Genomic DNA, 13,452 nt, shown 5'->3' with positions numbered 1-13,452 from the left:
ACTTTGCAAGAGATTCTTAAGTTTTAAACTTTTTTCATTAGGATTGAAAAAACACATTTCAAAAAGCTACAATTCCAAATTTTGTGTGCAGCTGTAATAGGGGACTAGATCTTATCAAGCAATGAGTAGAAGGCCTAGGTAGCAAAGGATTAGATTGTCTTTAAACGTATTTATGATTAAAAAAATTGTCAAGTTTGACATAATCCAGCTACTCAAGATTTCAGTGAATCCATATGCCTTGATTAAAATGTTGCTCAGCAATTATTATTGTATTTTACAGCGTCCCACAAAAGCTCTTCAAGTAATTGTGACAGAAGTGAGGGGCAAGGTGCACAAACACACATTTGGGATGTTTAGTTTACAAGGCTCAGCCAAAATGGATGTGTGTGAAGGGATTAATATTTCCTGCTGTTTATAAAACATCAAAGGACCAACAAACATCTGTCAGACTTTGTTACTGACACACTTGCACATTCAATGCAATAACCTGAACAGAGATTTGACTTAACAGTATTTACATTAATTACATTTGATTACTTGACAATTTTAAGCATCAACCACCAGTCAGTTAGAAAAGCACTGCAATCCTGTTTGCCAGATGGGAAACCAGAGTGTTTGAGGGTGAGGCTTTAAAAAGCACACAAAAACTCTGCTGCAAGACACCCTCAAAGCTGGACAGTGTCAGCAACTGCACAACAACCCCAAACTAGAGCTGTGATCCCCAGCTCTTCCTTTCTCCATGAAAACCAAATGCCCCAGTGAAGCAGCTGTGGAAGGCATTCTTTTGGGCAGTGGCTGCAGTACTGCTGATCAGGTGGCTGAGATCCCTCCAAATGCCCATCACTGCCAGATGTTCTGCTGCAGAAGTCTGTACTCTCCCAGCATTCCCACGTTCCAAGCTCACATTCCTTTATGCTCCACAATACACTATTCTTGGCAGCACTTCTTTGGAGGTCTCAGCTCCCTCACCTTCTATGGCATTTAGCTTGTACAGGCTGATAGGATTGTCAAGGACATAAAACCCTAACACCATCTCCATATTCTAACACCATCTCCATATTCTAACACAGACCATACAAAGCAGTGCCCACCAGCACCCAACACCTTCATCACTCACACAAATCTTTTAGCATTTACAAGTTTCAACACAGGATTTCCCCCTAACCCACCCTTACAACATTTACTGTAACTTTATGGAACAAATGCAAGACTAGATTGTGCTTCCCCCCCAGTCCTGTTTTAGTCCAGAGTAAGTGCTAAAAATGGGGTTTTGCAATTGTCTTAATTATAAAAGGTTTTCCCCAAGCCCTTATCACCTGTAACAGAATAGGCCTGGTGGAACAGTTGAATAATATATTATCACTGATGCTGTGATCTCCACCTGGAAGCTTAAAGAGAATCATGTTTTCTTAAGAGAAGCTGGTATTAGACACATTCAGCTGTGTTGCAAGGGCAGTGCTGTTCTTCTGCCCTGTATTGCTTTGTATCTCCTGAACTGAATCTATTTCAGGTTCCACTGAAAATGCACAATAAGTCTCTTGACTGAAGTGCTGGAAATCCAGGTGGCCCAAGTTCAGCTCCACGCTGTGCCCTCACACCATTTCCTTTGTATATTTATAAACTTGAAACCTTAAGAGGTCTTTCTTCCCAAAAGTCCTCAGAAAACATTATAATCTCTTGGCCGGTGGAGAGCTGCCCTGATCCCAAATGTGCAGGCACACTCACACCTTTGATGGACTTCATCCTGCAAAGCTTTTGTATCAATTTCTCTTCTCTAGGTAACTGGTGACTGGGCCCTAAATCATGCCCTATTTACTGCACACTGGCATCTCTTTGACCAATGTCACTGCAAGGATTTGGAGCTTTAACTGCCCACTTGTTTCTCCTCTGGCACAGGCCTTTGAAAATGTCCCTCACCTGTGGACGTGTTGGGGGGTTAGTCCATGGCCTGCCTGCCAACAGCCTCTGCTAGAATCCCACACTCCCTGCTTTGCTTCCTGCTCTGCTTTTGGGGCATTTTATTGACTCCACTCTGCCCCTGGCAGCATTATCCATCTGCCTCAGGAACAGGACCCAGACAGGACATGGAAAAGAAGAGGCAATGAATCCACCTGAACAGTAACCCCTCATATCAGACAGCACTGGAACACTTCAAAACCAGACTATTTCAGCTTCCAGGTGAAATATTTTTTTTAATTCCTTTCCTAGTATTCAATTCTTCAGTGACAGCAAAAAAAGGAAGCGCTGTGGAAAGCTGTCCTTTTCCAATGAAATCTCAGTTCAAAGGAAACTCCCCATCTTTAGCACCAAACTGGGGGTAAAAAATCTCTGCTAATGCTTCAGCATTTCTAACTTTTGGAATGAAACTGAGCCAACCTGAGAGCTTGCCATCATCCAAAGGGAACATTAACTCCCCTTCTTTCCTTTTCCATCCCCTCTCTGGGTACTCAGCTCACTGTTAATCTGGCAGGAAATTACTCCACCATAGGAAATGCGAATTAAGCCTTTACTAAACTAATCCACTCTGGACAATTATGTTGACTGTGTTAGGTGTTGGTATTGCAGGACTTAAATATAGGCAGGGGATAATATTTAAAGTGTACCTTTCCCAACCATTCCACTGTTTGTCTGAACTCAAAGTCATTAAGACAATGGGTGGTGCTTTAGTTTTTCCCCAGCATTAAATCAGTGCCACTCATCTGAATTTACAAGCAGCCTGGATTTGAACAACCAACATCCATGTTCCCCCCAAAAGTGTTCCACAGCTGTCCTCTGCTTTAGCAAACACAGGCTGTGTCAGGCACACTCCTGTCTCCAGGACTGTGACCACACTGTACACATATTCCAGGCAGTGACACAGGAATTCTGGTGCAGTTTGTGCCAAGGGGAGGAACAGAAGGCTGCCTTCTATTCTGCTGAACCAAGACAGAGAGAAACAATCATTTGGTGCAGAGATTCTTTGAGTGCTGTGAATGCTGAAAACAGAGGCAGGTTGTTGATGTGTTGTTGACTTCCCAGTATTGCAGTAACCAAAATCCTAAAGTATATGGGTAACTGAGTAGTGTCCCCAAAATATGCAGCAGGATAGAGAAATTGTGTACACCTTGGCCTGAAGAACAGAAATAACCTGTAAAAACTTCAACTTCTCCTTCTGATGTACATAAGGATGGCACGTCAGAAGAGTCAGCCCAAAATAGGAGCTGCTTAAGGTAGGTCTGTGTTTTGATGCTACAAATCATTTGGTGGCAGTCCCACCCCGAATTCCAGCTGCTCAGTTCCACCACGGACACATCTCAGTGGTGTTAAGCCACAAAATTCCTGATCTGATTCAGAGTTTGGTTCGATGGACAGTTGGATTTAGTCAACTGTCAGCAGCCCTGTGAGTACTTGCACATATTGTTATATGTTATATCTATTTTCCCAGACATGCACAGAGTTCTGAAGGCTTGAAACAGATAAGCTGCAACATCATCTCTGCCCTATTTACAGGAATAATTTACATTTAAAATTGTAAAGGTGCAAACAGAAAGGAAACAACTATTAGAGGCAGAACATGTAAGACATCTTCAGAGCAAACTTGAAGAATTCACCCAAGTACTTTTGTTTATGACAAAAAATCTCAGTCTAAGGGAAAGTTTTAAAGAAAATCTTATGAGTTAAATATAAATGGGTATGACGGATTAGGCTTTTAAACTTGGTGAGTACAGATCACAGAGAGCAAATACTGAAGTAGAACATGATTCTCAAGTCTCTTGGCCTATTCAGGTGTCTCCAATCCACTCCTCATTCTCCATTCTTCCTCTGTTCTAAGCTCCTAAATCATTCAAATGTCTCTAGATTAGTCAGGCAGGTGCCACAGAAATTACTGGAAGGAAAAGAGAGGCCATCCAGAATTTGTTACTCAGGTTATCTAAAGTGTGTCAGTGCTCCCACAGCCAGCTCAGTTTGCCCTTCATGCCAGTGGAAGCCTTAAATGTTTTAAAACATTTAATTCCCCTACAATGAAAACTGTCTTTTCTCCCATACCACCTCCCAGGAAGATTTTGTCTCATTAAATGCTTTTGACAGTAAAAATATGTGGTCAAATTATTAAACATTTAGGTAGCCTTGCTTCCTGTTTTAGGTATTTCTTTCCATAAACTGGGAAGGGAATCTTTAGAAAGCAGAAGCAATAGCAGAATGAACACCTGAGGAAAAGCCACACACACAGGAAAGATTTTACTCTAAAACATCACTCACTAAAGAAATCTGAACACATGGAAATCCACACCAAGTCCTCCAACAGTCTGTACAAGTAAGAACTAACATGTGAATGATCATCACAGGGTGTTTTTTCAACACCTCTAAAACGTCAGGCTTGGATCTCCAGTTTGCCAAGCCTCTGATTCCCAGCTCTATGCTCTGCACTGACCATATGAAGGAGATGATTTTAAACGGAGTATCCAGGCAGGAGGAGGGTGGGCAGGGAAGACAACAGCGGTAAAATACAAAGATTCATTCCCCCACCTTGTGGGTAACCACTGAAACAACAATTTACAGGAGCATCTCTTCATTTGCAACCTACACACATATTCATCTATCAAATGTCACACACATTTCTGCTGCACTACAGTGAGTCAAACTTAAAAAAACCTTTGCAATTAACTCAGAGATTATTCAAGCAATATGCTCTGGTTTATTTTTTTAATTCCACAACAATTTAGAGAATATCTGCTCTTTTGGTGTTTGTCAGTAATCAGTTACTCAAGGCTGGTGTGCTCTGGTAAAGTGTGAAGAAGGTCTTAACAGTGTAATAAAATAAAAAAGTTAGATGTTAAACTGTTAAAAGTTTCTCATCATACTAAACTTTCATTTTCTCTTGATTTTTGATTATATACCTTTGTGCTGCTTTTACTGGTAATTAATTAACCTGCAACAATTCTATGGCATCAGCTGCAGAAATCTTTCTGGATTCCTTACAGTCAAATGTCACGGGTCTGGAAAAGTCAAGGATACATTTCTTTCCAGCAGGAAAAAGGAAAGCACAGCCAGAGGTGAGGATGACAAACAGCAGAGGAAGCTTTATAAGCACAACACAGTCCTCATGCATCAACTAAGCCAAGGGCAGATTCAGGGCCACATTCATCAGGACCTGAGGAGCTCAGTGATTTACCTATAAAGCTTTGATTATACGGGAGAGGAAAGCAAGTCTTACCTGCTGGGGCCATGTCTGAAATCCCTGGAAGCTCAGTGCATTACAGGATATAAGCAGCTTCCACATTTGTCAAGTCTTTGCTTTGGACAAGTGTTTTCCAGACTGACCATCTCTGCTGTGCTCAGCTCTGAGCAGCAGCAGAGTGCAGGAGCAGTGTGGGCACACACACAGATCAGCACACAACTGGAGGGGTGGTATTTTACCAACACAGAGCATTCCCAGTGGTCCAGCTGCTGACTCCAGGAAAGGGTCTGGGAAAGGCTCTGCCTCGCTGACTGAAATCCAAACAAAGATTTCTCTCCCTTGTTAAAACCCAACACAGTTACTGTGTTCAAGTACTGCAGGTTGCCTTCAGAACCAGATGAGATATTTTCCCAGTTACTGATGTAAAGGGAATTTGTAGTAGGAAAGCAACTTAGCTTTCTTTTTACTCAGGTTTTTTTACCTCTTTTTTTGACCATTCTATAGATTTGTCACCATCTTGCTTTCACCTTCCTTCACTCCCAACCTACCATGGGAATATTAGGGGGTTCCTCCCCACTGCCTTGCCTCCCCTGGCCCCAGCACAATCTGAAGATTAGATCAGAACAGACAACGAACAATCTCACTCCATAATAAATAACAAAGAATATAAAATATTTTCAAATATTTTTTGCTTGTTGACCTACAGGAAGGGTGAGGATACAACAAACTGAATCAAGGTTTAAATTCACACTTTCAATAAGTCAACTTTTTCCTTTCTAGAATTATTTCTCCTTTCATACTTCAGCTCCTGTCCCCCACACAGCTGAGGTGACTGCACTAAGCTTCCACCACAGCTGCTGACAAACATCTTGAAAATTCCAAACAGGAGCAAATGGCAGCACAGAAATAATAAATGCTGAAGTCTGAAGATCTGTGTATTTGCATCACTGTTACTTAGTGATTATTCAAATGAGATCCAGAATCCAAGGGAGGGAATTGCATTAGGATCATTAGTTTACTACAGAATATTCATTTACCTGGATTTTATTTTAAAATTTTATTTTACAACTAGGTATCTAATCAACTTCCCTCCCCTTCAATGTGGCACCATGTGTTTAAGTGGGAACTGCCCTCTCCCTCCAAAGCCTACCTTGGAAACTTTAATAAAGAGATTAAAGCTTTGATTTTTCCAGTGGAACTTGAAGTTGTGTATGCTGAATCTCAAATCCCTCCGCTTGTTTCTTATACTAAAACTCCTCTTGAAGTGGTCAGTTCACTGGCATCTATTCCAAATTAAGTCTCCACACTCAGGTTTCACTACATGTGACTTCATAAGCTGTTGAAAGAATTATTGTGTCAAACAGATGCTGGTTTCAAAAGGTTTCACAAGTCAGTTTACACTTTTAAAATTCAATCCTTTTTATTTTTAAATGCTCTGAGTGACTCGAGATACCCTCATATAAATAATCCTTATTGTCAACCCAAAATTAGGATATATACCTACTGTAATCACTGTGTTACTACACTACAACAAAGCTTATTTACTGCCAGCAATGAAATAAAAACACTGGATTGTGAAGCTGAATTACCTAATTGATCTCCTCTTTCAACTTCACAATTAATCCCCTCTAAAACTATTTATTCTCTTACTCCCTATTCTGTGCCCACAATAAACCAAACAATCTTCCACACTCTGCAAATTGCGAGAAGAAGGCTCAATGTGATGGGGAAAGGTGGGAAGTTGTTTTGATGCACAGACTTTTAAGCTGTCACAGGAAACACAGAACCTCGTATTTTGGGTGTCCTCCTTTGGTTTTGGGGGAGAGGGAGGCATTTCAGATTCCACATTGTGACAGAATCCCAGAACAGCTGGGCTGGGAGGAGCTCTCCTGACACTGCACAGGTTCATGTTGACTCAGGCTGCCAACATCTCCAGGGATGGATATTCCACAATCTGAGGGGGTCTCAGGGTGTTGGGGGGTGGTGGGGGCTGGTGATGGTACTTGTTTCCTTAAAATTTCACTTCAGTAGTTTTAAGTGGGTGGCTTTTTGTAATTCTGTAGAAAATGACTGGTGGTTGTCAACAAACACAGGGCCATTTTAAGAGGAAAAAATCTAAATAAAATCCAATGATAATTCCCACTGAAAGAGATCCTAAAAATCCCCTTAAACAGTTCACAGCGAAATGGACCAAGCTCATGTAAGGAATTAGTAAAGAAGTCAGCTGCATTTTCAAAATACAACATTTCAGCACGCGAAGATTTATTTTTCTCCAGATTGAGCAGAAATCCAATGAAAATTATCAAAAGAAAAAGTTCCTTAAAAAAAGCCCACAGTAGAGTGGAATTGATAGCACCATCCTGTGAAGAACCATATCCATTAGCTATTTCAAAAGTTCTCATGTCATTGTCTTTATTTCAAAGCATTAAATGGTTCTAAAAACTTAAGCAACATCATACTAACATGTTTTTCAATGAACAGTTTGATTTTATTACAATTTTTCTGCTAGTGTCCTTTTAAATGGTTACTAGGGATAGATCTACATTGAGGAAGGATAGAATGTTCTTCACCTACGGAGTGAAAGTTTCAGACTGGGAAAGTTTCAGAAAGGAGGCTAAAGTTTTCAGTTCAAGCTGAAAAAAGAGCCTGAGAAAACAGTCCCAAGGACTAAACATTCATCCATGCCTTGTAAAAAGAAATGCTTCTGAAGAGCTGGAGAAACCTGTGATGATCCAGAAAGCAAGGGAGCAACGGAAGCAAAGCAAGGATCAGCTCTGACCTATATGCTTGGAGTTCTAATTAACACTAATTTTACTGTGTTGATGTTCAGTAAAACATGGCTTTTGAGACAGCAGAAACTTCTGGGAGCTCATGGCAAGGCAGGAAGATCTCAACAGTTTGGCCAACTTGGTGTGCTCAGTAATACTGAAAAACTCCAGAGCTTCACGGAAGCACAAAATCTGAAAGGTGTGGAAAAACACTTTGCTGCCAGACAGAAAAAAAGAAGAAAGGAAGAAAGAAAGAAAGAAGAAAAAAAAGGGTAAAATCTTTGAAAAAGCTCTTCACTTTGCATCATAGCACCTGGTTGAAATTCATCACTCAAGACTGACTGAAAATGTGCTCTTACCCTCTTACCCAAAAGCTGCTTCAAAACCAGAAGCAAAGGCAGAAAGACACGTGGTAACATGGAATGGGACACTTGAGGAAAGCACTGGAAACCTACTGGTCCCAAACACCCATCTTCATTTAAGCAAGAAATGGGATTGCCCTCTCATGTCCTCATGAGTGCTTGATCCATATGGTAAAGGAGGTCACTCCTCACTTCAGCTGGGAGTCACCCAGCTCAGGTAGCAACCCACACTGCAAAGAATGCATTTCAAAACAAAAACCACTGCTTCTTCAGACTGCTTTAAATAGGAAGTGACTTCTCTGTACACTTAATCACAGAAAGTTAGAAAATATCTACTGGTTACAATTCAAGCCAGAAAGTTGACCAAAAAAACTGAATCGAGCAGAAGACCGGAGTCAGAAATGTGTCTTCAGAACTGTTTTAAGCTCCAATTCTCCACCTAAAAATAGGCACAAGGTAGTGTCTAGACATGCACAGACTAAAGTGAATCTATTTTCAAGTGTGAGTTAAGAGGCAGCACACATCCAAATGTCCCTGAGATGCCAGAAAACAAGATGCAAGAAATGCTGAGCTGTACAAAGCTCTCCTGCAGTACACTGGGACTCCAGCTATTTTTTCATGGTGTCAGTGACATGTGGCAAACAGCATTTAACACACTTGAGAAGCAACAACACTTCAAACCAGAGCACAAATACTTGCATATAAAAATTTATTGTCTTTCTTTTATACATGGGCTTAAAATACATACAACCCAGACAGGTAATTTATTTAATGTTCGAGCAGAGCTTTGTAGAAAACAGGTGATAACACAGAATTAAAGGCTGTACCACATCTTTTCCCATGTAGCAAACTGGATTATTAGCCATGTGCATACAACAGCAATAAAATCTTGTCTGCAGTGCTCCCTAAAAGTTCTGTGTTCGCCAGCTGAAAAATGCCTTCAGCTTTCTAATTTTGGTGAGCTCACAGGTACAGGTTAAAAGTGCATTTATAGAATCCACCAGCCCTTAAATATAAAGACAGTTTGAAAATCCAGGCCTGGTTCTCCTGTTTACTCCACTTACTGAACAGATCTATGCAAAAATATTGTCATTTTTACTCATCAAGTTCATATATATATATATAGCTATTATCTAGCACAAAATGAAATTAAAAAAAAAAGAAATTATCCTTCCCAAGTGAAGAAAGGGTAAATTTTCATGAGAAAGTATTCACAAGGACACTGATAATCTTATTCAAGAGACTGGCAGCAGGAGTTCTTAGTTCACTGATCACTGAACTCAAAACCTGTCTGACTCTGTTACTTCAGTTTGTGCCTCGTGTTAAGAGTGGAACTCGTCTCAATGAAGCTTCTGGGATTATTCACACCCTCAAGAACCAGGCATGTACTTGGTGGTGTTTAAATATTGTGCTGAACTGAATGCTAACAGTCCTCAGGAAGAGAAACTGCAACAAAAACGTTGTGTCAGAAGTGGGTTTTAACTTAATGAGATCCTCTCTTCCAGTGGGGCGACCACACATCGGAATAGGGAAGTTAATTACTTTGATTTGAGCTTTGACATCCAATGGTAAACTCAGTGTGCTGCTCCTCCTGGAGAAGTCTTTAAGCTACAGTGATACAACCAAAACCATGTACATGCACATGACAGGTGAAGAATATTGCCATTTTTAAAGTGCATATTTTCATTTACAGTGTGACAACATTCCCAAGTAAGCATTTCCATACAACAAGAGCCTATTTCTTTCATATATACTCATTCTTATGTTGTCCCAATGCAGCATTTTCTAATACTAAACAGACAGGGATGAAATTATAGTAGGTAAATTGTGCACACTTCTTTCTTAATTTAAGGAGAATGCTGCCTAAAATAGAAGGATTTTTTAATTAGTTTCAGTCATTAACAGAAGTACTTCATTTTGCAAAACACTAGAACCACAAGCACTGCAACCTGTCTGTAAACCATAAACTTATAGTGCAAATAAGATAACCACTTTATTGCAGAATCCATTTCCCTGACATAAAACAAGGGCAGAAAATAAAACTTCAGAGTGGAAAAACATTTTATCAAACATCGTACATTTTGCACTTAAATGCACATTTTAGAATAAGGAAATCCATTGTTTCCCACAGAAACTGAAGTGTTAATGGCTGTTAACTCTGAAAAAAGACCTCAGGCATTTTATCTTTATTTTTTGCCCAGTGCTTCCATGTTGCTTCTCATCAATTTTAGGGAGACAGTTGCACCCCAAAGGTCAGACCCCACAAATCCTACCATTATCAAGACATTTGTGGTTTCTTCAGCTGCAACGATGCTCTTTTCACCAGCTTCTGCTGATTTCTTGTTGCCTGGGCTTCCTGAATGGCACCACAAATCCACTGTAAAACAATGAGAAACAGAAAATTAAAGCCCAATCTGAGGTTTTCTTCCAGAAGATGCTACTAAAACAGCTAATTCAAGAAGTATTAAAATCTACAAACACACAGGCTAGTTTAAGTTACTTAAAAAGAAATAAATTAAGAAAAAGCTTCAGTGATATTGTCAATCCACTCTGGATTTTCTAGTAACATTAATGATGTTATTCACAATTAGGTAAACCCTGCTCAGGCAGCACCCCAAGACAAGTGATCTCCTTTCAAACAGATACACAACTGACATTGCCAATAATTATCTGCTCTGGAGGCTTTCAAAGGCAGGCCATTAAAATAGCAGGCAGGAGCCCCTGTCCAGTGAGCCCACTGGGAACTCCAGCCTGTCCCAGTAACAGCCACACTGTGAACCAGCAGTCAACATTTCAACAGCCATTCCACCTCAGGAATATCCTCTAACACACACCTAAGGATGCATTCCTTCTGTCTTGGCTGAATTTTCAGTATTATGGGGTCAAAGGGCTTAAATAAATATACTGACCAATCACTGCAACCTCCTGGACCCATTAATTGGCACAGGTCAGCTTTTGACATGCTCTGTTCCTCTTGCTACATATTATTTTTAGCAAAAGTTTGAATGCCATAAGAATAAGGCCTTTTGAGGAAAATATAGTATCAGATCAAATGAATCAATGTTTTTTGGTTCTAAAATGGATAGAAAAATACTGAGAGCCTCCAACTACTACATTTAGTCTGAGGCAAAGAGCTCCAGAAGTGGACTCTGTTCAGGCCAAACAAGGATGAGGTTGGCATTATCTGTAAACCTCAGAGAATAATTCACAACAATTAAAAGAAGTTATAAACGACAGGAGGCACTTTTGATAATATTTCCAATGAAAAACACTTTCAAACTGGATAGTTAGTTGAAACCCAGAAAGGGATGAATTAAAATAGAACCTAACAATAGTTCTACAGTTAGAAACAACAAAGCAGTGCAACTAAACCAGCCATTTTTATTGAATTCCCAAATACAGTTAGTTAAAACCCCCACATCTCAACTGCCTAACATTAAACCCATTGTGCATTATGCATAAAATGTGTATACACAATATTAACATATCTCTAGTCTGAGAAAATGAACATCAGTGTAAAGTGTAAATGCCAAGGGGGGGAACCCAAACCAAACCACGCCCTGGGGTAGTTCAGATGGTCACTGATTTCAGCTGAGTAATTCCGGAATTTACCAAAAGCTGAAGTGCTTGAAAAGCTTGTGAGGGCTTTTTTTTATCCATAATTTCAACAGAAGTAAAACTCATTTACACAACAATGAATATTCAAGAATAAGTTAAGCTGGATGGACAAACAGCATGAATCATTTCAAACAGTTATGGGTTCCTGATAACTCCTGGAGGCTGGGAAGAGATTCAGAGCACTGAAGAAGGATAAACATCCACCCCTTGTCTGTTCTTTGGGGGAGGCAGAACAAGAAGCTGCAGAGATGTTTAACATGATGTTAAAGACATTTATTTCACGTGCATATCAAGGTACAGCACTCTCCAGAGAAGGGACAGTTATTTCTGAAGCAAACTCTTCCTATCAATGGCATCAGTGTTAAAAAAGGAGATGCAAGATCAAGGGTAATACTGATAAACTCAAGAAACAGAAATTCACAGAGGGAAAATGGGTAGTGCTGCACTTGAGAACACAAAAATCCATTTTCAATGCACAGATATCAGCATAAACACGAGAAAAGGAATGTGCAGTTAGGAAATAACACCAAAAAAGGTAATCAAAGACAAGGAAGTGCCCTTCTAGTGAGTCTCATGTTTTTTGTACAGTGCTCCAGCTCTGGCCAGGTCACTGAGACACAGACAAGCTAAAAGGATTTAAATTAGTTAGCTCCAAGTGTGATTTGGAAAACATGCTGTAAGAAAAAGCTGAAGGAACTTTTTCAGACAAGACACAGTAAAGAAATAATAGAGAGTCTTCCAGTAGATGAAGTACCTCAAAATTACAGCCATTCTTTTCCTTCCCAGTCTAACCCATCCTTTTAGAAGGCTTGAGCAATTCAACAGCAGTGATCTGGCCCTGATTCTGATTCCAGCTGCTGACTTGCCACTTACTGGAGCTACAATTTCAATTGTACTTCCAAGGTACTGTGGATCCAACTGATCTCACTTCTGGCATCAAGGAGAATTCCTCTCCCATCACCTGATACAATATCACAGTAGGACACAAGGTTTCCAAGGTAAATTTTTCTCTTGTTGAAGTACCCTGGAGTTTATATAAACTGATAGATCAGCTTGAATGAGTTACCTACGAGATCCAACAGCCCCAGAACAAGAGCTCATGAACAGATCAGCCTCCCCAGCACCAAGAGGAACAAACATTTAGAGATAAAGGGTAAAAGAACCAGGGGTGGGAAGGGAGGAATGTAATTAAAACTTTTCATACAAGGTACATTTACTGGCTTAGTCCAGTGATCTTGGAATAATGAGAACACAGCAGAATTCAGAGGAATGTTGAACCCTAGAGACTACAGGGAATCTAATACAACCTAGTACTTCAGATATCGGAAATATTTTCCTTTAATGAGCTTTAACATACAAAACCTAAGACTATGCAACTTCACCCTTAAATTATTATTGCATAAACCCTCTTGAACGCTTTGGCCTATCTTGCCTCATCATTCTCCTGGTTTAACTCCTTTTTCAACATGAAACTATGAGAAATGATTCTATAAGGGGTCTCTGAACATTGCCATCTTTTTACATGCTGAGTTCAACAGCTGTTAAC

General features: G+C 40.0%; 1 protein-coding gene across 4 annotated transcripts in view; it reads right to left on the bottom strand.

The window, feature by feature from the left end:
- Nucleotides 1–6,226: 6,226 nt before the first annotated feature.
- VPS13C (vacuolar protein sorting 13 homolog C) overlaps nucleotides 6,227–13,452 on the bottom strand; it is an 87,460-nt gene continuing 80,234 nt past the window's right edge. For 3 of the 4 annotated variants that reach the window (XM_032699609.1, XM_032699611.1, XM_032699612.1), the window contains one exon: nucleotides 8,981–10,665. In XM_032699609.1, coding sequence (XP_032555500.1) covers nucleotides 10,567–10,665 — 99 coding nt within the window. In that variant the 3' untranslated portion in view covers nucleotides 8,981–10,566. Of the gene's footprint in view, nucleotides 6,495–8,980; nucleotides 10,666–13,452 lie in introns of those variants that run through there. The other variant, XM_032699610.1, reaches the window with a different exon arrangement.

Source organism: Chiroxiphia lanceolata, chromosome 12 (genome assembly GCF_009829145.1).
Source record: "Chiroxiphia lanceolata isolate bChiLan1 chromosome 12, bChiLan1.pri, whole genome shotgun sequence".
Lineage (NCBI taxonomy): Eukaryota > Metazoa > Chordata > Aves > Passeriformes > Pipridae > Chiroxiphia > Chiroxiphia lanceolata.
The sequence above is the reverse complement of the archived record's forward strand: the minus strand, read 5'-3'. Positions and strand labels throughout refer to the sequence as shown.